This window comes from Fusarium keratoplasticum, chromosome 4 (genome assembly GCF_025433545.1).
Source record: "Fusarium keratoplasticum isolate Fu6.1 chromosome 4, whole genome shotgun sequence".
NCBI lineage: Eukaryota > Fungi > Ascomycota > Sordariomycetes > Hypocreales > Nectriaceae > Fusarium > Fusarium keratoplasticum.
The window spans coordinates 1,595,166-1,621,442 of NC_070532.1; the positions used below are offsets into that span (position 1 = coordinate 1,595,166).

Consider the following 26,277-nt stretch of genomic DNA (forward strand, 5'->3'; position numbering starts at 1 on the left):
CACGACTGCCGAGCCTTGTTGGTTCCAAGGATGAAAAAGTCGCCGATGACTTTGTCTCTCTGTGTGTGTGGAGTGATGAAGTGAGATTTCCCCCCGTTGTCTCGTGTGTCGTGATCATGTTTTCTTTTGCTGACCCGAAAGATGCAAGGCAGGATGAGATCGTCACTCGGACCCACGCAACCTTGAATAAACCTCACATGGTGAGCTACCTAATTACTTGAGCTTGTTTAAGTTTGCTTCTTTGTGTCAAAGCGAAGGGGCTCAAGTCTTCTGTAAAGAAGCAATTTTAATATTGAAAGACGCAATATTACTTGATTTACAACAAGCTGCCTATGCGTCTCTATTCATTTACAGAAAAGTGGAAAGGTATCAAGTCATTCACTTACAAAAATGATGAACCTGCAAGCTCCGGTGAAGGCTCAAGTTACTCACTAGCAGTATCCTTCTGGGTGTCTTTGGACCAAGCTAGACACGACTGGTAGGTACGTCATATACACTGACGACGCATGTCTGCCCTGGATCACAAGTGACTTTGACTTTCACTTCACACCCACCACAACGCACTGGGTGGCTGGATCCCGGATATTACACTGTAAACAAGGCTCGGGTCCAACGGTCGGTGGCGTTGATCAAACGGGACAAGACCACACCGTTGGAGAAATCTCGATGGAATCTCGTATCGACGACAACCACCAATTTGACTTTATCGTTGAAGGGGAAATCATGTATCACCGTACTGTCAAGCACGTCATACCTCTACGACTCAGACGCATCACATCACTTCGGTGACAGCACATATCCGTGAAAACAAGGTTGAACATGATGGTTCTTGTAATTCATTGGGTGGAAATGTCCACACACAGCCAAAGTCCATTTCCTCATGAACCCCAACCCGGTCCCCCGCCTGCATGTGCATTTGTGATGCTATGTACAGGTTTGCAGCAGCGCCCGACAGTTGCCCGTCAGCTCTAAAATAGGTAGATACCCAAGCCATGCTGTTTCCCTACATCCATGGGGAAACGGAGCAAGAATGGTATGGTAGGTAGGTAGAATAAGACAAAGATAAAAAACAACGCCCACAAGGAAAATTAGGTAGGTTCGGTGATACCGTCGGCACGTCCAACTGTAAAGCTCTGCTGTTCCTCTTCCGAATGTCCAGCAAGTTGCCTCATCAGAGTGCTCAGCTGGAGGGAGAGGGAGAAGCAGGCGGGACTGGGGAAAAAAGTTGTAACCAAGAAGTGTCAAGTCGTTAAAAAGACCAGCTGAAACGTTTCTGCTGATCCAAAAAAAGTGGTAAAAATGGTTTCTCGAGACCAAAGACGTCGACGACTCTCCTGTCGCCGTCAAGAAGCCTCAAAAATGGGGGTATCCGTCAAGTTCCATCCGTCCATCTCATCTCATGTCGCGTCCATGCTCACGCTTTTGTTGCGCCTTCCATGCTACGCCTGCGCCTGAATCACGCCTAAGCTCCTCATCGTTTGCTTTGCGCCAGATCCCGTCAGTCGTGCAGAGAGGGTTGCATGAATTTGATGATATGTTTTTTTGTGGTTTCTTTTCTTTTTTTCATCTTTATTGTCCGTGACTCGTTCATCGGATCATGCTGCTCCTTCGCTCTTTGATGCTGGGCATCTCCTTGTTGAAGGATGATCCGCCAAAGTGTGGGATGGAGCTGAAGCGGTTTAGACGCTTGCGCTCAGCGCTCGTCTGCTGCGGTTGCTGCTGCGGTGGCGCTTGGAACTCTGAAGGGAAGTGGCCGCCCTCGAGGGTGCCAGTGGTGGGCGTGGATGAGGAGCTGTTGCCGGCTTTGTCGCCGTGGAGAGCGTCCATGTTGGAGGATCCCGACGAGGAGCCAGTGCTGTTGGGAGTCTGGTAGACGTACTCGCCGTCAACGTAGACAGCGTTGGAGACGAAGGTGGAACGTCGGTGACGGCGGCGGGTGTAGCGTTGCTCCAGACGGAAGAGCTCCAGCTTGGCCTGGATCTTGTCCATAAGACTCTTGCCCATTGTTGCGGTTGGTTTGAAAAGGTGTAAGTTGTAGAGGTTGAGTTCAATGTCGAGAGAGAGCCCGTGTTAATGACTGGGCGACTGTTTCAAGATTTCGGATATCTCGGTCAAGACGTGCGCGTCGAGGGAGGTTGGGGGGATCGTCGCTGAGGAATATGTGGAGATTAGAGATCAAGTACCGCAGACCGAGTCAATGCCGTGCAGTGCTGTGCGTGCGTTTCGTGTCGATTTCTTTGCAGGTATGATGTTTCGTCTCGGGACAGGTGTCTTGAATTGTCTTGTCTTGACCTTGTCCGGAAAGGGGGCGGGCCGGTTTAGAGCTGATGGATGCTTTCGCGTTGACGAGAGCGCTTTGACTGGCTTTTGTTTTGTTGCGTTGCGACAGGCGACTTGTTGTTGGTGATTGGTTGGTTGGGAGGGTGCAGTATTAAAAAGAAAGTATGGGGAGGACGTCGTGAGCAAAAGGAAGCAAATCGCCTGGAATGTTGTTTCCTTGTCGAGGTCCAAGAAGGAGATCAGATCAAATGAATGAGTGGACGGGAGTGGGCGACGGGGGGTAGAAGAAGGGTTGCGAGGAGAGAGAGTGAGAGGTCGAGACGAGAGGGAGGAAGTGGAATGGATGATAAGACGTGCTGGGGCAAGGCAAGCCAGTGCAGGGCATGGAAGGCAGGGGGCCAGGGGGTCAGTGACCTACCGAGTGCAGCAGCAGGTTAGGGGGCATGGGGCCCGGGGGGCAACTGGAGAGGAGACGGTCCAGGTCCCGTCCATCCATCTTCAGGCTCTTCAGGCGCTACAGACAACTCCTGCTAGCCTCTCTCCGCGTCCGCGGTTGCGAGGTTGGCTTCTTGGGTCGGCGCCGGGGAGGAGGGCATGAGGCCAAGCAGGGGGAGACCCGGAAGGTGGGTTCGGGTGGGATCCTCGATGGGTTACGGGGGCCGCTGACTGGGCCTTGAGAGGCTAGGCTAGGTCTTCTCATCCATGGGGTGTCATGGGTGCCATGCGAGTCGAGCTGCAGGACGTTCCATGCGTTGAGTCGAGCAGCCGCTGAGAGGCTCGGGATTTCTGCAACCAAAACGTGGGACCCGCCCCTTGAGGATGCGTCCATGGGATGCATCGTGGGCAGAGGAAGAGTGCGTACGTGCGTGCGTGCGCATGTGGAAGATGCAACCTACATAGGGATGGAAGCCGTGGTGAGGCTGGGAGGAACCTGGGCCCGGAGTAGTGGATGTCGGGGTATTGGACCAGAGGGGAAAGGGCAAGGAAGGCCTGGAGGTCTAGAAGAGGCTTGCCCAGCATTGGTGCAATGCAAAGACGGGATGGAATCAATCACCAGAGTGCAAGCATACAACAGTCAGAACTCGTCACCGAGTATACGAGTCTATTGCTATAATTACAACCGTCAGCCCTCTCTGACGATGCCACGCTGCAAAACCTGCACTCAGCAGACAAATAATTAAAATAAAATAAAACCTGCATTGCCTCGCGCGCGCGTGTCCAAGCTCACTCTCGTTCGTTCGTCCCATCTGTCAAGGATCCATCCTCCTCTGCTCAACTCGTAATCGCTGAGAAGCTTTTCTCACTCTCCACAGCTCACGAAAGCGTGGCGACCACGGGCCGTATTCGGGATAGCGCCCACCTAACGCTACCCACCAGCCGGCGCAAGCTGGAGCCATCCCTGAGGCCCAGCGCCCGGAAGCGCTAATTGGGACGCCGCCATGTTTTGGCGTTGGCGGGTTGACGCAGGGGGCACACCAACTGAAAAGTGCCAAGGTTCCATCTCCCATGGAGTCTGCGGAAGGGTCTGTTGGTTCCTGAGAGGAGGAATGGACAGCGGGAGGAGAGCTTGAGGGCTTCCACGCGAGAGAGAGAGAGAGAGAGAGAGAGAGAGAGAGAGAGAGAGAGAGAGAGAGAGAAAAAAGACCACATGGTTGCGGCGAGTCAGTACCCACAGAAGCCTCCAACTGTATGGTGATCCCCCGTCAGCGGATGAGATGAGACGATGGATGGTTTGTCTGCTGCCAGAAATAATTCACGAGATGTGTCGTGTCGTGGCTGTGGCTGCTGCTGTCGAGTCAATATGAGATTTTAGATGGATCAATGAGGATTTGTCTTCCATCTGCCACACAGTCTCATTACGTCAGGCGAGGGCTGTCAAAATCTGAACACGAAGCAATGCTATTTACGTTCCAGCTTGATCATGGTTACCAAGCAGATGTCTTCAACGGGCAGTCAAGTTTCTTCTCCCCCTCTTTACCCCTTGAACGCACAGACGCTCTGGCCTTCCACCGTAGAGGAATCTCATCCTCAGGGAATAATACATGATGCTGGTAGCTTTTCACTCTGGTCCCCGGGGCCCCTTGTCCCCCCAGCGGCCAGCGCATGGTTCATCGCACATGCTGCATCGGGTATGGCCTCACTTGCGTGCTGCAACCATGGCTCATGCTCTTGCAGAGAGACCCTTTCCCTTTCCAGAGTCAGGCGATCCCAGCCTCCCACGTGCAACACTGACCATCTTTCCCCTCTTTCAAATCTCGAGTAAGTTATCCGATCCCTCTATGTCTGTCCATGACATTAGCCTACCGAGAGAGGAGCCATGCAGCCTTGGCTGTTTTGCCAGAAGACGGCCGGCTTCCATAACGGGGTCAAGCCATGAGCTAGCATGACTGACTGCTGCTATTGCTTTAAACTCTGTTTCTCGCTCTACGGACAGTCTACTCTCTGACTATTTCCGAAGGGGGCAACGGTGCGCTGCAGATGAGCTGCCTGTCACTCACAAAATCTTCTTTGTGGCTGGCCTGGATACCACTCGCTCCCTGCAGTGCGAGTCAGGTCATCGGCTGAGAGATCGCCAGGCACGGACTTGGACCCGGCTCGTCCTCCGTCCACTAACGACTCGAACCGAACCTGCTTCTGGCTAATAAGGACTATCGCCTGTTAGCTTCTCTTCAGTGCATGTTGGACGCGCTATCGCGTCGACCTCATTAACCAGGGCTGTCCATCACCATCACAATTCGCGAATCCAACGGCCATGCATTGATTGCACTCAGATGCTGGGCCAACAAGCCGTCATAGAGCTAGCGGCACGGCTGCTGGCCTGACACGTCCGCGCAGACGCCGTCTTTAATTGCTGCAAATGCAAACGTAAATGCAGCCGTACCTGCTTGTCACGCTTCTCAATGCCGATCTGACCCTGATGCCCAATATGTCATGTCGTCAAACAGATCAACTGGCCGAGTCGCTGTGTCACATGAGACGATGCAGACAACGTCCTTCGTCCCTTCCCAATTTGTCCCGTGCCTGCATCGGCGCTGCGTTCACGTGAGATCCATGTGAGATGTGAGATCCAACGACTCTGGGCAGGCACAATGAATGGATGCCCAGACTTGATCACCTCATTGTTGATATCTCCATGATTCCATTTCAGTCCGTCCTCTACAACCTTGCCAAGCGTTTCGGGATGAGAACTGCCGCTGGCCAAGAAAGGCACAAATATGTCGTCCTCTTGATCCTACTGTACTTCATCATCTCTCCCTGTACCTTGGATCACGGCTCCCCTTTGATGTGCACCATTTCCGTGCTCCAACAGGCGAGCCCTTTACCGTCCCGGGACACCAAAAGGACCCCATTCCGTTGACTACCGAATCTCCGCAAGTGTCGCTATACTGGTTGCACAGATTTGAGATTGTAACGGCATCCTTCTCGGCTCGTCATTGTAGGCGGCTTGCTACATTGAGCGGCAAGGCTCAAGGAGTCGTTTGCGTCACACGCCTATGAACCGACAACGGCAAGCCGGATGCCTTGATTTATATCAAACTGAGTTTGCTAAATAACCCGACGGCCTCTCGCTATTTCTTGATCAACTGCTCGGATAGACCTGCCCCCTTCCTGATCTTGGCTCAGGGGATCTCCGGGAAATCAAATTGTATCGGGAAAACAACTCTGTTCTCGGCTATTCTCTTTCTCTCCGCGGTGGAAAACACAGAGCAGTCGAGTTCCAGTTCACTATGCTACCCCTGACAAGATGCAAGTGCATCATACACATTGTGAGAGGACGGTGACAAGACCAAAACTGTCTCACAAGAGCCTCAAACTCGTACACAGCTTAACCGTACCCAGCAAAATTGCACGGATGTCTCTTGCCGTTCTGCTAACCGGACACGCGTTGTACCATTTACGATGCAGTTCTCCGGGACTTATCGGCGTTGATCAATCCTCCGGGAATGCACCAAATCTAAGTATCTGGGACGGGACAGATGACCTACATAAAAGACGCAAGCCCCTATGGCAATGTTGACTGATCATCTCATCGACAAACGCTGGCTACCATGAAGTCTTCTATCCTGCTGCAGGCGTTCTTTGCCGCCTCAGCTGTTGTCAATGCCCACAGACTTCCGGGACCTGCCCCTGACCCCAATGCAACCGGCCGAGTGAGGACTGGTGGAACTCAGAAATTCATCGTTGAAGTTGAACCGGTATTTCATTCCATCCTTCTGGTCAAGTTGAAACTCACACTGCCAGCATCGAGGCCTCTCCACATTGTCGCACAAATTTCTCTCGAAAGCTGGCCCCGGGAAGCCTGTTTACAAAGAGTTCGAGTGTAGCGATGTCTTTAGTGGTATGGTCATCGAGACTGATTCTGACAATGTCGACTCTCTGCGCCAGATGGAGGGGGTTGTGAACGTGTGGGCTGCCCGTACGATGCAAAGACCCCGAGTCGAGAAGTCAACCTATGGGCCGTCCAAACTCAGGAAAAACTACACGGTCCATTATTCAACGGGTGTCGATAAACTCCATGCTGCTGGCATACGAGGCAAAGGTGCCACTGTCGCGATAATCGACACTGGCATCGACTACACACACAAAGCGGTATGGCTCTTCTCACCTTCACCCTCCGTATGCCATGTGCTGACAAGTCCTAGCTTGGAGGTTGTTTTGGCCCTGGATGCAAGATCAGGGGAGGCTATGACTTGGTCGGAGCTGATTGTAAGTTTGAGGATGGACCGAGTTTTTGTTGATAGGCGCTGATGATGCTATTAGGGGACACTCATAACCAGAAGAAGTATCCGAAGGTGCCCGACACCGATCCCATGGACTATGAAGGTCATGGAACTCACGTGGCTGGCATCATCGCTGCTGACAATGAGTGGTAAGCTTCAGTTTGCTATCGACGCCAATGGTGAGCATTTAGTCATACTGATTCTTTCCATAGGCTCACTGGAGTTGCCCCTGAGGCTGAGCTTCTCATCTACAAAGTCTTCTCTGACGTAAATCCCCTTTTCGACTGCAATGTCTAGCTTGTGACTGACGTGTTATAGGACCCCTGGGAGACCGATGAGGAGACAATCATGCAGGCTTTGTGTGACGCATACAGTGCTGGCGTGAGTCTTGTTTGATCTCAGCCTAGTGCTTCGCTGACAACTTTCAAGGCCGATATTATTACTTCAAGCATTGGAAAGCCCAACGGCTGGAGTGACAACCCATGGGCTGTGCTGGCAAGCCGGCTTGTGGACAAGGGCATTGTCGTGGTAGCCTCAGCTGGAAACGAAGGAGAGATTGGCCCTTTTTACGCTAGCAGCGGCGCTACGGGTCATGGTGTTCTCGCCGTTGCAGCTGCTAATGTTTCAACTCAGCCAAACAGCAACCGAAGTGGTGACGACTATGGGCCAGTACCTGTCTACTTTACGACATGGGGACCGACCAATGAGCTTCTCATCAAGCCTGACATTACTGCCCCGGGCTTCACGATTGTGAGCACAGTGTTGGACCAAAGCTATGATGAGTTGAGTGGAACATCCATGGCGGCACCATACATCGCCGGACTTGCGGCCTTGTACATCGGAGAGTATGGCGGCCGTGAGTTTCATGGAGCAGGCTTCGCCAAGATGCTCCATGATCGCATTGCTTCGAGTGGAAGTAGCCTCCCTTTCGTCAACAACCGTCTGATCCCTAAGTTCAGGGCATCGCCATTCCAAGTCGGCACCGGACTGGTTGATGCGTGGAAGGTTCTGCACTACGACACCCAACTTGATTATGAACCATTTGCACTCAGGGATACTGAACTGTTCAAACCCCGATGGACCTTCAACATTACCAACAACGACAAGAAGGGACACAGGTACACGTTCAAACTGGAGCCACAAGCTGGATTCAACATTCTTGACAGAGACTATGGGATTGCGCTTCTCTATGCTGTCGAGCCTCGCAATATTGTGCCGCCAGTGAGACTTCCTCATGCGGTCTTTGTCGAACCTGGCGAGACGAGAGAGTTGAGGTAACTACTGAAACCAACGACTAGGCGCATGCTCTGACAATATCTAGTGTATCTTTTGCGCTCCCTGACGTCGACGATGATTACCTTCCCCTGTATAGCGGAAAAGTCTGCATTACGTCTGATCACGGAGAGAAGCTGTCTATTCCATATGGAGGTTTGCTTTCGCTCTCCTGACTTGACTGAGCTGGACTGACCTACTGGTTTGAACAGGGGCGGCATACGACACTGAAAAGGCCTTTGATAACATGTTCATCAGAGAACCCTTCATTACAGACATGGATCGAGACTGGGCGTATGTTTATTCCCTTCTTCTGCCTTACCTTGCTGATGAAAGCTCGCTAGATGGTCATTCAACATTGACAAGAACCCGAATGATTTTGTCGAGCTGGGAGCCAGGCTCTCATACGCCTGCGACAACCTTCGCTGGGATGTATGTATCTTGAGAGACCTCGTACCGTGGTGGTGTTAATACAAGTCTAGATATTTGAAAGGGATTGGTCAGAGTCTTTCTGGCACTATCCACCGGTGGTTGGCGAGCGTGGATATGTCGGTTCCGCGACGACGATGCGCGACGCTGAGCAGTTCTGGTTCTATGACCCTGATGTCAACGACCCAGATGACACAGTCGCGTTTCCTCTACGACGCGAGCCTCGAGGATTTCGTATCTTCTGGTGGTTTGGTAAGCTCGCTAACGGGACACGCATTGCCCCTGGAAACTATACGTGAGCCTTTTACGCCCCTACGATCCGTGGATCGGCCAAGGCCATGAGCTAACGAATGATGAAGGATGCGGTTCGCGGCTCTGAGACCATACGGAAACCCCAACATCTCGGACCACTGGGACATCATGTATAGAGAGGTGGATAACATACAGGTGCTGCCATACAATGGCACGAGCAACTCAACCCAGATCTACCGACGACCCAGACGCTGAGACACGGGGAGACTGGGCTTGGGGACGCATTAATGGTTTTCGACGAAGGGAAGATAGGGATGGAAGCTGGAAAAAGTCTAGTATTCGCATTAATATTTCATCATTCCACAATTATCACTGATGACTACAGTAATGCTGAACGCTTGAGTGAAAGATTCATCATATCACATATATGTATATATTTCATGTCAACAACTCCTTTATAAATATTGGAGCCCGCTTGCGAGAAGCGACTGAAACCGTCGTTAAAACCCATTTTGCACACCTTGAGCAGCCCCTAGCTGACTCTTGAAACCTAAACTCCGTGATGCCCATGAACCCCCAACCAAAACGCCTGAAACCAGACATGTTGTTCATTATCATGCATTCTTGAAGCACACCATATATTTCTACCGTCTATGCCCACTTGCCGAGAAGGCTCATCACCACCAGACCAGCGACCAAGCCAGTGAAGGCAAGGACGGTGGTGAGGATGTCGGCATCAGCAAGCTCAGCCTTTTGGCCGTGGTTGCCCGTCATCCAGTCGGCGGCCCACATCTCAACAAGGCCGACCCAGACAAGGATACCAGCAGAGAGGGCGTCGAGGGTACCGATGGCGATGATGGTAGACTTGTCGTTTCCGTTGAACTGCTGCAAAACACCAATGCCAATGGCCATTCCGATGGGGGTGGTAAAGGCGAAGAGGGCAGCGAGACCAAGCTTCTTCCTCAGAGTGAGACCAGTAGGAGGAGCCACTTCTTCGCACGAGGTAGTTTCAGCAGGGCAGGGAGCCTTGTCCGAGTCCTGAGCGGAAGAGGTCTCCTGGGAGGGACGAGCGGCTGTGACGACTTGGGCATCGGCTGCTGTTCCGATGGTGGCGATACGGCTTCCAAGGGCAATGCCTTCGAACATTTGGTGGAAGAGAATGACGATGAAGAGGGTGATGAAGTACTCGTCACCAGACACAACGAGGGTCAAACCAATCACTAGAGCATGTAAGTCGGCATGTCAGATATATGGGATGACGATCAACTTACAAAGAGAGTGGAAGATGATACCAGCCTCCATGACAAGGATGCTGAGCACTTCGGTCGAGAGAAAGACACTCTTCCTCTCAGTCGAGGAGAGTGCGGCTGACGCCTTGGCCTTGGCGAGGACGACACGATGACCAATATACTCAACGAGGAAAGATAGGAACAGACCGGCCATGACAATGGCGGAAGTGGTGGCCTCGTAGCCGAGCTCGCCGATACACTCATTGCTGAACATGAGGAACGCGTGGGTGAAGAGCTAGAGTCAGGTTAGCTCTCTGTTTACAAGTCAATCAACGAGTCTGTAGTAACGTACGTGAACAAAGGCAGTCGATATGATGATGCCGGTACCAAACTGCTTCAGGACAATGAGCACCAGGTTGAGCTTGGTGGGCATCATCTTGTGTAGCAGAATAGGACCAAAGACACCAATGGCGCTCGTGGCAAGGATAACAAAGAGCAGACCAACACGCAGGCCAATGTTGTAGTCTCTCTGGCGAGGCTGGCATGAGGACGAGGACGAAGATGAAGATCCAGCTTCGCTAGACTCGGACTCGCTGTGGCTGCCGCCTGTGCAATGCCTTGAGGGAGTCGTTAGTATGTCAAGGGTTAAGTGGCCTGGCGGACTTACTCAACGCCAGCATGGAAATGGCAGTGCTCGTTCTCGTCGGCCTCGGCGGTCTCTTCCTCCTCATGGTCATGACCTTCCTCGGTCTCTTCGTGATCATGGCCCTCTTCTTCAGTGTGCTCATGGCCTTCCTCCTCATGATCATGGTCCTCTTCAGACTCGGCACCCTCGGCCTGGACAGCGACATCTTCTCCATCAGAGTCTACGCAGTACCTATGGGAACAAGGATTAGTATGGTCCAATAGGATGGTACGCTTAGACGCTTACATTTCAGAGCCATGGCTATGGCAGTCTGTGTACTTGGAGGGGACATCTGTGGTAGCTGTGACCTTGATGTCTACGAGGTACTCTGTCTCACCAGCGAAGCAGTAACTGCACGAGTTGTGTTAGTTCCGAGCCAGGGGCACTATGTCTGAGAGCAGGGGGACCAACAGATCAGATGCGTGGAGATGACAGCCGGTAATGGCAGTGACCTTAGGCTCGCTTGCAGTTGTCGTAGGGGCACTGGTAGCTCTGGGGGCCAGGTTGGCAGCGGCAGATGCTGCAGTAGAGACGAGGATGCCCCATTTGGCGAGGGACGACACGGGAGTGTACATGTCGTGAGAGAGGAAGTGCCAAAGAGGTTCTCAGGAGACGAGACGAGATAGGATCCGGCCACAAGGGGGTGAGAAGCGAAAGACGCGTGGACGAGCCAACTGAAGAAGCAATATTTAAGCTTAATTCTTCTGCAGCAAGGTTGCGTAGCGTGTGGTTGCGTATGCGGACGAGTTGTAGAGTGAAGGGGACGGCTCCTATGGGACGAAGAACTTGAAACGGCTTCTAGATGCGTTAGGGTTGAAGGATCTGGTCTGGTCGGCAAGCAAGATCCGAGAGAGCGAGCAGGGCCTGGTGGTTGGAGGATCTGGAAGGGAAAGGAGGCCAAAAGGGTTGTCGAGCCGTCCTGGGCGAGCAGGTGGTTTTGAGAAAGACGGAGAGAGAGGGAAAAGAGACATTGTCTCAGACTTTTCTTTCAGTGAGGGTCGTCTCATTGCCAATAGCCCAAACGTGCGAAAAGAGTGGATAGTGGTGCTAAGCCGGGGGGTGGTTAGAAGGCTGTGAGGCGTTGTTGAGGACCTTGATGGCCTCGAGCGTGGCCTACGGATGGGCCTGCGCACCGTAGGCACCCTGCGCATGTCCGTGGATCGCTGAGGGCGGGCGGGAGGTTTCCTTTCTGGGCAAGACCGGCCTTTGTGTGAGGACCTTGATGGACAGAAGAAACCCTGTCGCCAAGACGCTTGCCAGGACGCTGACCAAGAAGAGCCTCTGTAATCCAAGCATTCTCCCACGGCGCGCTCATTGTCTTTCAAGGATTAAGCATGTTTCCCGCGCTCTCCCGCGCTGCTAGTTTCTTTGTGTCGTAATATCTCGTCGGTCGTATCTCTTGTTGTGAGGCACATCTTTGCGCTTAAAATGGCGCGTGCCCATACCCATGGACTCTTTATCCTCGAGCAAGGGGCAGCAGTTGATAAGGAACTCCAGCTACTGTTAACAGAACCTCGAGTTTAACCCCACATAGCATATGCCAAAAACAAGGTTAAAAAAATGCCGTCTTTGTGTGTGTGCGGCGTCGATCGAAGGCGGTCGCGCTAGACAGCGTTTGAACGGCATAGTTCGAGGATGAGAGTCTATCCTCCCACTCGAGAGTGATTCATGCAGCGTGGGATGCCAGCTAAACCACTCGTTAGAACATATCCACTCACGGACAAAGGGCAAAGTATCGTAGAAGCATACGAGATTCCCCATCCCCCATAGCATCTCGTCCCATCCCATCCTGTCCCCCACATCCTTGCCCAGGCATGTTGACGACATCGGGAAAATGTCGGTGCTCCAGGAAAAAGACTCGAATCTCACGGGCCGTCGGACGCTAGTCAAATGAGATCTCGATGTCCTGTACGTATCCCGTGCGGAGAGTCGTGGCTGGCTGACGAGGGAGAGGCTGATGATAGTTGAGGATGATTTTGCCTTCTATTGGGCGCCATGATCCAGAGTCGAATATTTCTGTGTTTCATTGCACATCCTCATTCCTGGCATCAGCCTCATTTGTGCTAAGTCGTAACTTTATGTCTGGCATTGTTCAACGTTTTTTGCTTTGCTTCCCCCGACGGGCGCATGATGGCTCGAGGAGACGGTCAGGAGGCTGAGTGCTGTCCTCAAGTAATATCATCAATTCATCGTGGAAGACATGGAAATGTACACGAGTGTTGACGACGATGCAGCCTCGCAAGCCTCCCGATGGCTTGCATCTTGAGGGGGCACAAGACTGTCAGGTGACCCCGCGGCAGCTTTATGCAGACACCACAATTTATGCAGTTCATGCACAAATCCGTTAGCGCATTTTCGCGTCAGGACTTTAATTGAGAGACGCCAAAAACGCGTCTCCCGGCCAATGTCAGGAGCTAGCGACGCGACAAGCGCCACTCGATCAACGCCGTCAAGTCCTTTAGCACGTTGTTCCATCTCAACCTCTTGACCAGGAGTTTTACACTTGATTTAATCCATTTCCGTGCAGCCGGCGACGATATCATCATGGCTTCGCGACCTGAATTGAAGGTTGGTTCTGTCTTAATCATCATGGCCGTTCGTTCTCTTGCTAATCCATCGGTGCCTAGCTCGACGACGAAGGCGGCTTCATCCGCTTCTTCAAGTCACTACCATCAGTTAACGATGATACAATCCGTATTTTTGATCGAGGCGACTGGTACACTTCCCACGGAGAAGATGCCATGTTTATTGCCAAAACCGTACGCCGACATCACCACTACTCTCGACCATTCTAACTCGACAATCACAGGTATACAAGACCACCTCCGTTGTACGACAGCTCGGCCGAAACGATCACACCGGACTCCCCTCAGTCACAATGACCATGACCGTGTTCCGGCAATTCCTTCGAGAAGCTTTGCTCAAACTGGGCAAGCGGATAGAAATCTGGCAGAGCGCTAGTGGACGAATGAACTGGAAGTGCGTTAAGCAGGCATCCCCTGGTAACCTGCAAGATGTCGAGGATGATTTGGGTGGACAGATTGAGTCTGCACCAATGATTCTTGCGGTCAAGATCTCAGCCAAGGCTTCTGAAGCCCGCAACATTGGTGTCTGCTTCGCCGATGCTAGTGTTCGAGAGTTGGGAGTCAGCGAGTTCCTTGACAACGACCTATACTCCAACTTTGAGGCTCTTCTTATCCAGCTTGGTGTCCGGGAGTGCCTGGTTCAAATCGACAAGAGTGAAAAGGAGAAGGACCCTGAGCTGGCTAAGTTGAAGAAGATCATTGATAACTGCGGCGTGGCCATTGCCGAGCGGCCAAGCGGCGACTTTGGCACCCGAGATATCGAGCAAGATCTCGCTCGTCTACTGAAAGACGAGCGATCAGCTACTCTCCTCCCCCAGACAGACCTCAAGCTGGCCATGGGTTCTGCCGCTTCTCTTATCAAGTACCTCGGCGTACTCCAAGATCCATCCAACTTTGGCCAGTACCAGCTCTACCAGCATGATCTGGCTCAGTTCATGAAGTTGGATGCTGCTGCTCTCAAGGCTCTCAATCTCATGCCAGGCCCACGGGATGGCTCTAAAACCATGAGCGTCTATGGCGTTCTCAACCACTGCAAGACCCCTGTGGGCAGCCGGCTTTTGGCCCAATGGCTGAAGCAGCCCCTGATGAGCAAGCAAGAGATCGAGAAGCGTCAGCAACTGGTGGAAGCCTTTTACGTCGACACCGAGCTCCGCCAGACCCTACAAGAGGAGCATCTGCGCTCCATCCCCGATCTCTACCGACTGTCCAAGCGATTCCAGCGCGGCAAGGCAAACTTGGAAGACGTTGTCCGTGCGTACCAGGTTGTGATCCGTCTCCCTGGCTTCATTGGCACATTCGAAGGTGTCATGGACGAAAACTACAAGGATCCTCTTGATGAGGCTTACACCACCAAGCTTCGTGACCTGTCAGATAGTCTGGGCAAGTTGCAAGACATGGTTGAGCAGACAGTCGACCTGGATGCTCTGGATCGCCATGAGTACATCATCAAGGCCGACTTTGACAAGGGCTTGCGCATCATCCGCAAGAAGCTCGATCAACTCGACTCGGATATCCGGGCTGAGTTTTTGTCCTCAGCAAGGGACCTCGGTCAGGAGCCTGACAAGAAGATCTTCCTTGAGACCAACCACAAGGTCCACGGTGTATGCATGCGCCTCACCCGACAGGAGGCTGGCTGCATTCGAAACAAGTCCGGCTACCAGGAGTGCTCTACACAGAAGAACGGCGTCTACTTTACCACCAAGAAGATGCAGGCATACCGCCGGGAGCATGACCAACTATCACAAAACTACAACAGGACCCAGAGCAGTCTTGTTCACGAGGTAGTCCAGGTCGCCTCATCGTACTGCCCAGTTCTAGAACGCCTTGCCGGTGTACTTGCTCACCTCGACGTTATCGTCTCGCTGGGACACGCTGCGGTTCATGCCCCTGAATCGTATGTGCGACCCAAGATTCATGCTCGCGGTGAGGGCCAAACAATTCTGAAGGAAGCCCGACACCCCTGCATGGAGCTGCAGGATGATGTCCAGTTTATCACCAATGATATCGAGCTCACTCGCGACAAGTCGTCGTTCCTTATCATCACTGGCCCCAACATGGGTGGCAAGTCGACGTACATCCGACAAACGGGCGTCATTGCTCTCATGGCTCAAGTGGGATGCTTCGTGCCCTGTAGTGAGGCCGAACTTACCATCTATGACTCGATCCTGGCGCGTGTTGGTGCCAGTGATTCACAGCTCAAGGGCGTCTCGACATTCATGGCCGAGATGCTGGAGACGGCCAACATCCTCAAGTCGGCCACCGCGGACTCCCTGATCATTATTGATGAGCTCGGCCGTGGTACGTCGACGTACGACGGATTTGGTCTGGCATGGGCCATCTCTGAGCACATTGTTAAGGAGATTGGCTGCTCGGCCATGTTTGCCACACATTTCCACGAACTCACAGCCCTGGCGGACCAGTACCCCCAGGTACAGAACCTCCATGTGACGGCGCACATCGGCGGCACTGGCGGTGTAGTCTCCGAGGCTGACGCTAAACGGGAGGTGACGCTACTGTACAAGGTAGCTCCGGGCGTGTGCGACCAGAGCTTCGGCATCCACGTCGCTGAGCTGGTGAGATTCCCGGACAAGGTGGTGCGTATGGCGAAGCGCAAGGCAGATGAACTCGAGGACTTTACGACCAAACACGAGGACCTTGCGCTGCAGTACAGCAAGGAGGACGTGGAACAGGGTAGTGCTATGCTGAAGCGGGTGCTGGTGGAGTGGAAGGAGAAGGTGAATCAGGGCAACATGAGCCGTGAGGAGCAAGTGGCGGCCCTCAAGGAGCTCGTCGGAGCGAATGCCGATCTTCAGGCCAACCCGTTCTTTCAGTCGGTCAAGGCTCTGTAATATGTGTCGATACCAGGGACGACTTAGGGAAATGGAATTGAAAGGGTAAAGGGATAGGCGTTTGGGGCTTGGGTTCAACTATGGGAATAATTTGAGCGCGTTTGTCAGGCAGAAGCCTGGCATAGTCGAGATATATGTCGGTACTACAGATGTGAGAATCAATGTGAGATACAAGTCGTGTCTATTCTGGGGTCTTTGTGCCTGCAAGTTTACAACTTCAACATTCTTGGACGTGAGATGTCGTGTAGGTTCGTGATGAATGCTTGATACTCCTTCTCTCGGCATGACTCATCCAACGCTGAATGGCTGATCTTCAACTCTGACAATCCACTTACAACATCGCAATCTAAACCTCTCAACGCCAAACTCAAGACGCAATCATGGCCTCCATCACTATCCGTCCAGCCACTGAAGAAGACCTCCCCTCTATGCTATCAGTCTACTTCTCCGCCTTTTCCCCCAGCCCCTTCTCCCAACGCTGCTTCCCGTCTACATCACCAGATGTCCAAGCCTGGACCGCCGACAAGCTCCGGTCCCAAATCGGAACCCCGGACAATCACGTCGTCATCGCCGAGTCCGAGCCCGGCTCCGTCCTCGGCTGGGCCCGCTGGGTCCGCCGGCCCGCCGCTCCGTCCAAGAGGGCAATCCTCTCCGAGTCTGACTACCCTTCCTCAGGAGACCCGGCCCTTGCTGTGCGTTTGTTCCAGGCCAATGCCGACGCTACATACAAGCACGCGGCGGGAGAGTCGTACTGGTTTCTGAGTACTATCGCCACGGCCAAGGAAGCACAGCGACGTGGCGTTGGATCGGCACTGATGCAGTTTGGAGTTGATAAGGCAGACGAGGAAGGATGGATGGCATATCTGAACAGCTCCCCTGAAGGTAAGGGGTTATACAAAAAGTTTGGGTTTCAAGTTGTCGACGAGTCTGAGATTCCAGAGCTCAATATCGTGCAGTATCACATGAAGAGAGCGGCAAAATCAAGTTCATGATTGGACCTTTTGTTAAAAAAAGAGAGGAAAATCATTCGCGCTTCATTTATATATAATAGAGATTCCATAAAAGAGGGAAAAGAAAATGACAGCAAAAGAAACTCTTCGTGACACGATAAACCGCCCTCATAACAAACGCCCTGTTCCTCCACCGTTCATCTCAGTTAGAATCCATCCTCCTGGTCTATCCCACCAAAATTCTAGAATGTCTAAGTTTCAGCGAATGATCGCTGCCTTGTTTTCTCTAGACCAATGTAATATCCCCATCTATCGTGAGGCGAGACCGTCGCCAATCTTCTTCCACAAACCGTTGCGCTTCCAGGTCCAGTTCTTGAGGAAGGGGGGGTCCATGCCCGTCTCGAAGGCCTCGTTGCGGGCCTGGATCTGGGCGTTGAGGAGGGTCTGGCGGGCAGCAGCGCCGCGGTTCTTCAGATGGGGCATGCGGTCGATGGCATCGATGGCCAAGCTGAAGCGGTCGGTCTGGTTGCGGATGGCCAGCTCGAGAGGGGTGTCGATGTTGCCCTTCTCCTTGTAGCCGCGGACGTGCAGGTTGAGGCTGCCGGGACGCTTGTAGGTCAGACGGTGCACCATCCAGGGGTAGCTGTGGAAGTTGAAGATGACAGGCTTGTCATCGGTGAAGAGGCTGGTCCACTCCGCATCGGGCAGGCCGTGGGGGTGGTCGGTGTGGTGGATCAGCTTGAACAGGTCCACGACGTTGACGCATCGGATCTTGAGCTCGGGGAAGTGCTCGAGCAGCAGGTCGATGGCGGCCAGGGACTCGTGTGTGCTGATGTCACCGCAAGAAGCCATGACGAGGTCGGGCTCGTGGCCGGCATCGGTAGAGAACTGAGGCCAGATGCCAATACCCTTGGTGCAGTGCTCGATGGCCTGGTCCATGGGCAGATACTGGAGATGCTCCTGCTTATCAGAGACGACAACGTTGACATAGTTGACGGAGCGCAGGCAGTGGTCCATGACTATAGCGTGTTAGAAGGGGGGATCCAATATCAAGGGCGAGTCAACACGTACCGGAAAGCAGACAGTTTCCATCAGGAGGCAGGTAGATGCGGACAACCTCGGGGCTCTTGTTGGCAACAACATCGAGGAAGCCAGGATCTTGGTGAGTGAAACCGTTGTGGTCCTGACGCCAGACGACGGCAGTCAGGAGAATGTTAAGAGAGGCGACCTTGGCGCGCCACTCAACCTCAAGACACTTCTCGATCCACTTGCAGTGCTGCACATGTTGTTAGTGAGAATCTATACATGGACGTCATGTTCACATACCTGGTTGACCATGGAGTCAATGACATGGATGAAAGGCTCGTAGCTGTTGAGCAGACCGTGGCGACCACTCAGGATGTAACCCTCGAGCCAACCCTCGCAGTTGTGCTCAGAGAGCATCTCCATGACACGGCCGGACTTGGCCAGGTTGCCGCCGTTCTCATCCTCCTCAAAGTACTCACCCATCCAGACCTTCTTGCCGGCAGCGTAGACGCCGCCGAGCTTGTTGGACTCAGTCTCATCAGGGCCAAACAGACGGAAGTTGTTCTGGTTCTGGGCGATAACGTCCCTGAGGAACACGGCCATGTTGGTCATGCTGGCGTTGTTGACATTGCCGGGGCTGTCGACCTTGATGGCATAGTCCCGGAAGTCGGGCATCCTCAGGGGCTTCCTGAGCAGACCGCCGTTGGCAACGGGGTTGGCGCTCATTCGTCGGTTGCCCTCGGGGGTGAGCGCGCGGAGAGCAGGAATAGGAGCACCAGCCTCGTCAAAGAGACGCTCGGGCTCATAGCTCCGCATCCAGTCCTCAAGAAGCTTGAGGTGGGCAGGGTTGGTGGCGGGGTCGGTGATGGGGACCTGGTGAGCACGCCAGTAACCCTCGAGGTAGTTCTCGTCAACCTTGCGGGGGGCGGTCCAGCCCTTGGGACTTCGGAGGACGATCATGGGCCACATGGGGCGGAAGGCCTCGCCGCTGTCACGGGCCTGCTTCTGGAACTTCTTGATCTCGTTGACACAGTGCTCGAGAGTAGCGGCCATGGCCTGGTGCATGGACTCGATATCGTCACCCTCGACAAAGTATGGCTGCCAGCCGTAGCCGAGGAAGAGGTTCTCAAGCTCCTTGTGAGAAATTCGGGCAAGGACAGTGGGGTTGTTGATCTTGTAGCCGTTAAGGTGAAGGACAGGGAGAACAGCACCATCGACAATGGGGTTGAGGAACTTGTTGCTGTGCCAGGCAGTGGCAAGGGGACCAGTCTCAGCCTCACCATCACCGACCATGGTAAGAGCAATCAGGTCGGGGTTGTCGTAGACAGCACCGAAAGCGTGGGAGACTGAGTAACCCAGCTCACCACCCTCGTGGAGGGATCCTGGGGTTTCGGGGGTAGCATGAGAGCCAATGCCGCCGGGGAAGGAGAAGCTCTTGAAGAACTTCTGGAGACCCTCAGTGTCGAGGGTCTTGTCGGGGTACACCTCGGTGTAGACGCCCTCGAGATAGGACTGAGAGAGGACAGCGGGGGCACCGTGGCCAGGGCCAGAGATGAAGATGCTGTCAAGATCGTACTTCTTGATAAGACGGTTGAAGTGCATCCATGTGAAGATCTGGCCGGGAGCAGAGCCAAAGTGACCGAGCAGTCGAAGCTTGAGGTGCTCAGGCTTGAGGGGTTCTCGCAGGAGGGGGTTCTCCTTCAGGTAGATCATACCCAGGGACAGGTAGCAACTGGCCTTGAAGAAGTCATTGTACTGGGAAATCTCCTCCTCGGAGAGCGGGGTGCCCTTGACAGTAGAGCGGGCGATGCCAAAGGGCTGGATAGACTTGACCTCAGCCATTGGGAAGTTGTTGTAAGAGACAATTGTTGAAGTTGTGGTTATGGTTGAACTCTTGCATAAGAGATGAGAAGAGAAGAGAACAAAGGAAAGGGTCGAGAGCTCAACAGGCTCCGAAGACTTCTTATACGGGAGCAGGAGCTGGAGGGGTTGCCAAGGAATCACCAGGAGGAGGAGAGGTCTACAGAGTATAACGGGGAGTGCGGTGAACAGAGAAGGGTAGAGCGAGACACACACAGGGCTTCTGCCGCAAGCCTGGGTCTGGGTCTGGGCTGGGTACGGGCAGCAGAAACAGACAAGGAACAACAGCGGCCGTTGGCAGGATGATGGATCAGCAGACGGGTTACATTGGTTGGAACGAGAAGCTCTGAGCTCAACAGGGCGTGTATGTAATTGCTCATCGGCGTGCAATTGTGACGAGTTATGCTCTCCTGGCCGAAAGCGAGATGGTGGCGTGCGTGGGGGAGGCTCGTCAGAGCAACATACCGTACCCTACCCTACCGACGGACGGGGAGGACGTCGGCCGTCAAGGAAGACGGGCCGGACAATGGGCGGCAGGTGGGCTGCAAGTGGTCGTCACTCTGGGAGAAGGAGGACGGCATTGCGTGTGGTGGGTAGCTAGGGGAGCTTGCTGGCAGCTGCTTGGTTGGCGATGGTGGTTGACAGGTGGTCTGATCCAGATTGTCTTTCAAGGACGAACGCCATGCCCCACTGCCGTGTTCCAGAGGCCCGACACCGATGTCGAATCGACGGGTCGACGGGCGACGGCTTCCCTTGGCTAGCTAGGGGCAACGAGGGCCTGCATAGCATCAGAGTCAGAGTCATTGTCATGATGCGTTGCGCTGCGGTGCTCTGCGGTCGGTGCGGCGCGGCGCATGGCCGTTGTCTCGCCCGTGGTTGGGCGCGCTACTGTAGGGGGAGGTGGCATGTTGAACCCTAGTCGGGCCTTATTCGACGTCGTCCGTCGCCGTCGATTGATTTTTTTCATCAAGGAAGGCAGCGTGAGAAGACGTTCGGATGGTTGACATCTGACAAACCCATCCCCAAGCTGGTCAAGCTTGTCGTGATTGGGGGCCTTGCCTGCCTTGCCTGAGGCGGCGACGGCCGGCCGCCGACGGAGGTGGAGACCCGCTTGCGGTTTTGCCGGCTGTCAATGCCGGCGCTACTTGGTGGAAGTCAGCGCGGTACCCACCGCGAGCACACAATTCTGCCTCGCGGACCGAGTACCCTGCTAACACGCGCAACTCCCCGCCAGGTACCCATCGACCAGCGCCCTAGCGGCTCGCCATGATCCAACATCTGATGCTCAGCCCGAGGTGAAGGCGGCGTCATGATACTTTGACCCTAGCTTTGACTGTACGAGCCTGTTTTTTTATTGCTATCTTTCAATTCATCATCTCACTTTTTTCTATGTACAGATAGCCAGTCGCCCTTCTCCTTAGTCAAATCTCTCTGTGGGTGGGCTGGCCTGAGACAGAATTGGCCGTTGACCAGCCGATTGGATTCGGTCTCCCAAGAGAGGACGGAACGAGCGTGGCCCAGCTTGTGAAATATGATATGTTAGCTGTGCCACCAGATTGTTGCTGCTTCAGCCCAATGCCTCACCCAGGTTGCATTCTTCGGGTCAATGACCCCCTCCCCTCGATTTCCGAAACCGTGTCTCGAGTCTCTTTTGTCTCCTCCTCCTCTTACTGGGAGCAGTTCCAATTGACTCTAAGCCACGATGACGCCGTCATTCTTTTTTTACTGTTTTTTTCTGGCAGTTGCTCTGCAAAGCTCAGACACCACATCTCATGTCTCGGGAAACGATCAACATGGGCCCCGAGCTTCCCGGGGTAGTAACCTATGTAGATACAGTTGTACATCCTCATACGAGTGAATACTCTTCATGCACACCCTCCAGGGGTTGAGGGGGGGGGACCTTTGGGTTCTGGCCTTTTTATCCGCCGTTAAACCCTCGCTCGCTTGTCTGATGCTGCAGCACCAGCAGCTAGAGCAATGATGACGGGACGGGGGCTCTACAGGACTAGTTCAAGTTCCACGTCCAGCCCTGATCTGATATTACGTCTTTCGGCGCTCCGATCCCCGATGAGGGGCAGCAGAGCTTCCCTTGGAGGGAAATACGACCGGCAGCAGAGCTCTCGAGGCAAAATTCGATGCGATCCATCCAGAATACCCATGTGCGAGAGGGCCATCCGTAACGTGGTAGATACTTACGTGGTAGGAAAGTAGCTACCCCTCACTGATGGATGCTATGCTCGGTCTCGCAGCAACAGCAGAAGCAGAATCTTGGGAAGCATTCCATCACACCCTCCATCCCACGCCCAGCCACCAACAGCAGAGCAGAACAAACCCACTCCCCAGACGCGGAACCGTAGCCATGGGCAATTCCCCAAACCGCATTTCTTTGTTTCCTCTTCCCCTGCCGAATGCGATGTTTTGAAAAAAGTCCCCCAACCCGCAGACGCCAGCCATGCACGCGCTCTTCCATGTCCTCCTCCCCCAGGCGCCGCCGCTCTGGTGTGGAGCGGTCGTGACAGCTGAAAGCCCGTGCCGTCTGTCGGTGTCGGGGGTTCTGCGACCGTTGAAGATGCCGATCCGCCTTCTGCACCTAAAAACCTAACTAGAATCCTCTCAAGCGCCAATCCTTGATGACAAGACGCCAGGGTTGCGAGGACCCTTCATCCCTGCTCTCGAAACTTTGACTTGTGCGGTTCTGGCTTCTCGATGGGGAATTTGCGGCTCGGTTCCTCCTTGGGATGGCATGGCTCACGGCGTTGTAAGAATGGATAGACCATGATGGGTACTATACGGCAAAAGTAGCACGACTCGACGAGGAGGACCGATAACGATAGGACACGTTTACTTTAACGGACCTTGTACGTCGCCTCTGATGATATATCTCGTGTCACTGGAAGGTTGGACATGTATCATCCATCATGCATCATCAATCCCTTCTCCGCCTCATCTGCGTTGACAGCAGCAGCAAGTTAGGCGAGATTCAGCCAGATCGTGTTTCCCCATCGCCAAGATCTCTGTCGCGTACCTACGTAAACTACCTTGACGTCGGTTCAAAACAAGCATAACAGATCTAGAAAAAGCACAATCTATCCCCACAAGGCCACAGCTGCCAGTACAGCATCTATCACAACGCACGCAACCATGTTTCTGTCTTTTTGTTGCTGCTGCTGTAACCCTGATGGTCGCATCCCACGATGCAGTTCTAGAATCGCCTGATCGGCACCTGCGCTGCCCAACAGCAACCCTTTCCCTTGGCAGGCAGCGTAGAAATGGAATGCTTCCCCTCCAAAAACCACATGTTGCGCCTCTGTATCAATCCAACGATCCCCTCACTCGATGCTCATCCCTTCGCCCCCATCCAATACCGAGACGTCGAGTTGAGCTGCCCACGGAAGCCTGACGTAACGCCCCCCCGCCACCGGCAGACTTACATATAATCCGTCGACGCCTCGCTCCCACCCTCGGTCGGGAATCTGTCTGTTTGCATCTTTAATAATAATCATTCAGATCGAAAAAAAGACACGAGAAAAATAGAGATTGAAAAGGTTTCACAAAAAGAGATTGACACAATCATTATGCGCCCGAGCTTCGATATCCCCCATCGCCCCGAGACGCCTAAGCCGGACCCGCCAGTCCCAAACGAGCCCGACAATGGCGAGGGCGATGGAATCACCGACTATCTACGCTGAAGGCAACTAAACAAGTACGAGTATTTACGACACGGCAAATTGTTTCACGGTAGGTCCTCGGCAGCGCAACTTCATCTGTCGGCTGATGAGAGAGTGCAGAAAGGCATGAGATCGATGCTACCTCTTTTTTTCCACGGCGTTTTCGGTGAGGGCGGGGGAATGATGATACCAACAAGCGGCCTTTGAGCCATGAATTGCCCACTGTACAATGATATGCTGCGACGACCTTTTCATTTTATGTCGACTCTTCTATGGGGTTTTATCTGGGAAATTCGATTCGAAGAAATTGTGTTGATAGATGGATTTACGATTTCTTTGGTGAATTCATGCTTTCTCTCTCTAAGAGCTTGGTTTGGGGTCACTCTGCGAGAAAGGTTGGGACTGGCGCAACAGGATGGAAGTCTGCATTCAAGCGTTCCAAATGGCTGGAAATTGATCTTAGCACAGCCGATACAATTGATCATTTTTTTTGTAAAAGTATTTGACATGTATTTCTTGATGGTCATAAGTGATAAAGCCTCTTTTGTCCCAACGCACGGATGAAGATGCCGGGCCGACCCTTTCGTGGCTACTTCACGTACGTCATACTTGAACCTCTCAATTCCATCTCACTTCCGTTCAAACCGATGACACTCAAGTCAGCAAAAGCTTGAAAGGATAAAGAGACCAGCAAACCTTTGCTATATCAGAGGTCGCCACCTCACTCTCAACTCAGAAGCCCAACGTTAGTCGAGTGAACACACCAAGCAGCTTCCCTATAATCCCAACAGCAACGATGAGCGATCCTTCGAACCAGCCCGCTCGTCCAGGCTCCCTCACCCCGGAGATGATCGAGTTTGCGACCAAGATGTATGACTCGGCTCGGGTAGGCGATCTGGCAGTCTTCCAGCAAGCTCTGCCCGCAGGGCTGCCCCCGAACCTCACCAACGACAAAGGCGACACCCTGGTAGGACAGCCAAGCTCATCTTCCCTGAGAAGCACAGACAATATTCAAGGCTAACAATATTAGCTCATGCTTGCAGCATACCACGGTCACGCTGACCTCGTTCACCTTCTCATCCAGCACGGTGCCGACCCGAACCGTTTGAACGACCGAGGCCAGAGTCCTCTTGCCGGCGCAGTATTCAAGAAGGAAGACGAAGTCATTCAGGCAAGCCTAAACTCATCTAATATGAACCTTGAATGCATTTGATAAAAGGAAATCTTATTGACTTGATTGTGTACAGGTACTACTGGACGGAGGCGCTGACCCCGAATACGGCAAACCGAGCGCCGCCGAGTGTATCACCATGTTTAACCAAGAGGATGTGTGGAAGAGCAAGTTTGATGCTGCACCTGGCAAGGGACAGGCTGATAAAGGGCGATCTTGAGAGAATAAGGCTTGACGGGACATGGGGCCGAGGGACATGTGAGCGAGGAACATGGGGCTGAATCGGCCCGGGTTGGGTTACCAATCTACAGTATATCACGGATACTGACAGTAATAAAATAATGTATAATTTATACAAACGCAACAGGAAAAACGGACGATCTTGCTGCAGACTGCGAGTGCACTACTCCCATGAACGTCTAAAACCTAGTCTCCATAATGGATGAGATGGCTCGCCTAAATCAGAGCAATCCCAATCTTGGTTCCTGGTTAAATATTCAGAATTTTCACTTACTTGTCACTTGATGAATGGGCAAGTCTATCCTGGTCGAGACTTACACAGGGTGCTACCAAGCTTACAACCCTGTACCTCAAGTGCCGAGTGTCGGGGGCTGGGCCCAAGATGCTCACAAGTGTTGATACACAATAGAAACCGGGCCAAGGCCTTTGTAGTGAGATATAGATGTGCCTAAAAATGGGAGCAGGTGAGAAAGAAAATGAAACGCTTTCTTTGCTCTCATCGTTGAATTGTAGATGTTGCACTCCATCAATCAAGGAGGTGTCAGGGGCGTCAATGTACAGCAGTTGGAATCTTTAAATCCACTTCGAGGCAGCTGTAGGCACGTTAAGCTATTGTTAACTCATGTCATTATCTTCAGGGGCGGCACTGAGCCTTCATCAGTATTGGCCTTGAGAACCATGGATCTAGGCATTCATTCACCTTTACACATACTCACTCCGTGGATGTGAGGGCATACACTGGCCCTTCCATTCGCAGGCTAGTAAACTTCCAAAATCATATAATAAAGCCGCAAATATTCAACAAGACCGACTTTCAAGAAGATATTCTCATTTTGAGTTCCAAGTCTCTTTTGTTGTCGAGTTGAAGTTCTGGTTGAGGTGGTTGATTGGACACGACGGGACCCTTGACTCCTATAAAGATGGCCCGTGCACGACTGGGGCAAGGACATGATGAGAAAGAAGGCTGCCACATTTTTTTGGAAGCTTCCATCACAGCTCCTTCCCACTCTGAACCCCGACGACCTCCTCCACCCCCCTCTCCTGCAATCCTCTATAATTT

The 26,277-nt window shown here is 53.1% G+C and overlaps 7 protein-coding genes across 7 annotated transcripts; 4 read left to right on the plus strand and 3 right to left on the minus strand.

Moving 5' to 3' along the window:
- Window positions 1–1,587: 1,587 nt before the first annotated feature.
- NCS57_00557100 (uncharacterized protein) lies at window positions 1,588–2,004 on the minus strand (the record flags this gene model as incomplete). The annotated part of the gene is made up of 1 exon (XM_053055487.1): window positions 1,588–2,004. The coding sequence occupies one exon, from the start codon at window positions 2,002–2,004 to the stop codon at window positions 1,588–1,590; it is 417 nt and encodes a 138-aa protein (XP_052914442.1).
- A 4,325-nt stretch (window positions 2,005–6,329) lies between these two features.
- NCS57_00557200 (Peptidase-S8 domain-containing protein) lies at window positions 6,330–9,209 on the plus strand (the record flags this gene model as incomplete). The annotated part of the gene is made up of 12 exons (XM_053055488.1): window positions 6,330–6,476; window positions 6,523–6,870; window positions 6,924–6,987; window positions 7,042–7,150; window positions 7,214–7,268; window positions 7,320–7,382; window positions 7,431–8,275; window positions 8,323–8,429; window positions 8,486–8,567; window positions 8,618–8,705; window positions 8,756–8,997; window positions 9,062–9,209. 12 exons carry the CDS (start codon window positions 6,330–6,332, stop codon window positions 9,207–9,209), a joined length of 2,298 nt encoding a protein of 765 aa, XP_052914443.1.
- A 396-nt stretch (window positions 9,210–9,605) lies between these two features.
- NCS57_00557300 (uncharacterized protein) lies at window positions 9,606–11,443 on the minus strand (the record flags this gene model as incomplete). Its single annotated transcript, XM_053055489.1, has 6 exons — window positions 9,606–10,174; window positions 10,226–10,478; window positions 10,536–10,800; window positions 10,851–11,060; window positions 11,115–11,219; window positions 11,280–11,443. The coding sequence occupies 6 exons, from the start codon at window positions 11,441–11,443 to the stop codon at window positions 9,606–9,608; spliced, it is 1,566 nt and encodes a 521-aa protein (XP_052914444.1).
- A 1,969-nt stretch (window positions 11,444–13,412) lies between these two features.
- NCS57_00557400 (DNA mismatch repair protein msh-2) lies at window positions 13,413–16,302 on the plus strand (the record flags this gene model as incomplete). The annotated part of the gene is made up of 3 exons (XM_053055490.1): window positions 13,413–13,436; window positions 13,496–13,627; window positions 13,678–16,302. The coding sequence occupies 3 exons, from the start codon at window positions 13,413–13,415 to the stop codon at window positions 16,300–16,302; spliced, it is 2,781 nt and encodes a 926-aa protein (XP_052914445.1).
- A 380-nt stretch (window positions 16,303–16,682) lies between these two features.
- NCS57_00557500 (N-acetyltransferase domain-containing protein) lies at window positions 16,683–17,294 on the plus strand (the record flags this gene model as incomplete). Its single annotated transcript, XM_053055491.1, has 1 exon — window positions 16,683–17,294. One exon carries the CDS (start codon window positions 16,683–16,685, stop codon window positions 17,292–17,294), a length of 612 nt encoding a protein of 203 aa, XP_052914446.1.
- Window positions 17,295–17,561: 267 nt separating this feature from the next.
- Window positions 17,562–20,513, minus strand: NCS57_00557600 (uncharacterized protein; the record flags this gene model as incomplete). Its single annotated transcript, XM_053055492.1, has 3 exons — window positions 18,579–20,513; window positions 18,324–18,528; window positions 17,562–18,271 (listed from the first exon to the last, which is right to left on the minus strand). Exons 1-3 carry the CDS (start codon window positions 20,118–20,120, stop codon window positions 17,562–17,564), a joined length of 2,457 nt encoding a protein of 818 aa, XP_052914447.1. The 5' UTR covers window positions 20,121–20,513.
- Window positions 20,514–24,602: 4,089 nt separating this feature from the next.
- NCS57_00557700 (uncharacterized protein) lies at window positions 24,603–25,197 on the plus strand (the record flags this gene model as incomplete). Its single annotated transcript, XM_053055493.1, has 3 exons — window positions 24,603–24,773; window positions 24,837–24,977; window positions 25,054–25,197. The coding sequence occupies 3 exons, from the start codon at window positions 24,603–24,605 to the stop codon at window positions 25,195–25,197; spliced, it is 456 nt and encodes a 151-aa protein (XP_052914448.1).
- Window positions 25,198–26,277: the final 1,080 nt, after the last annotated feature.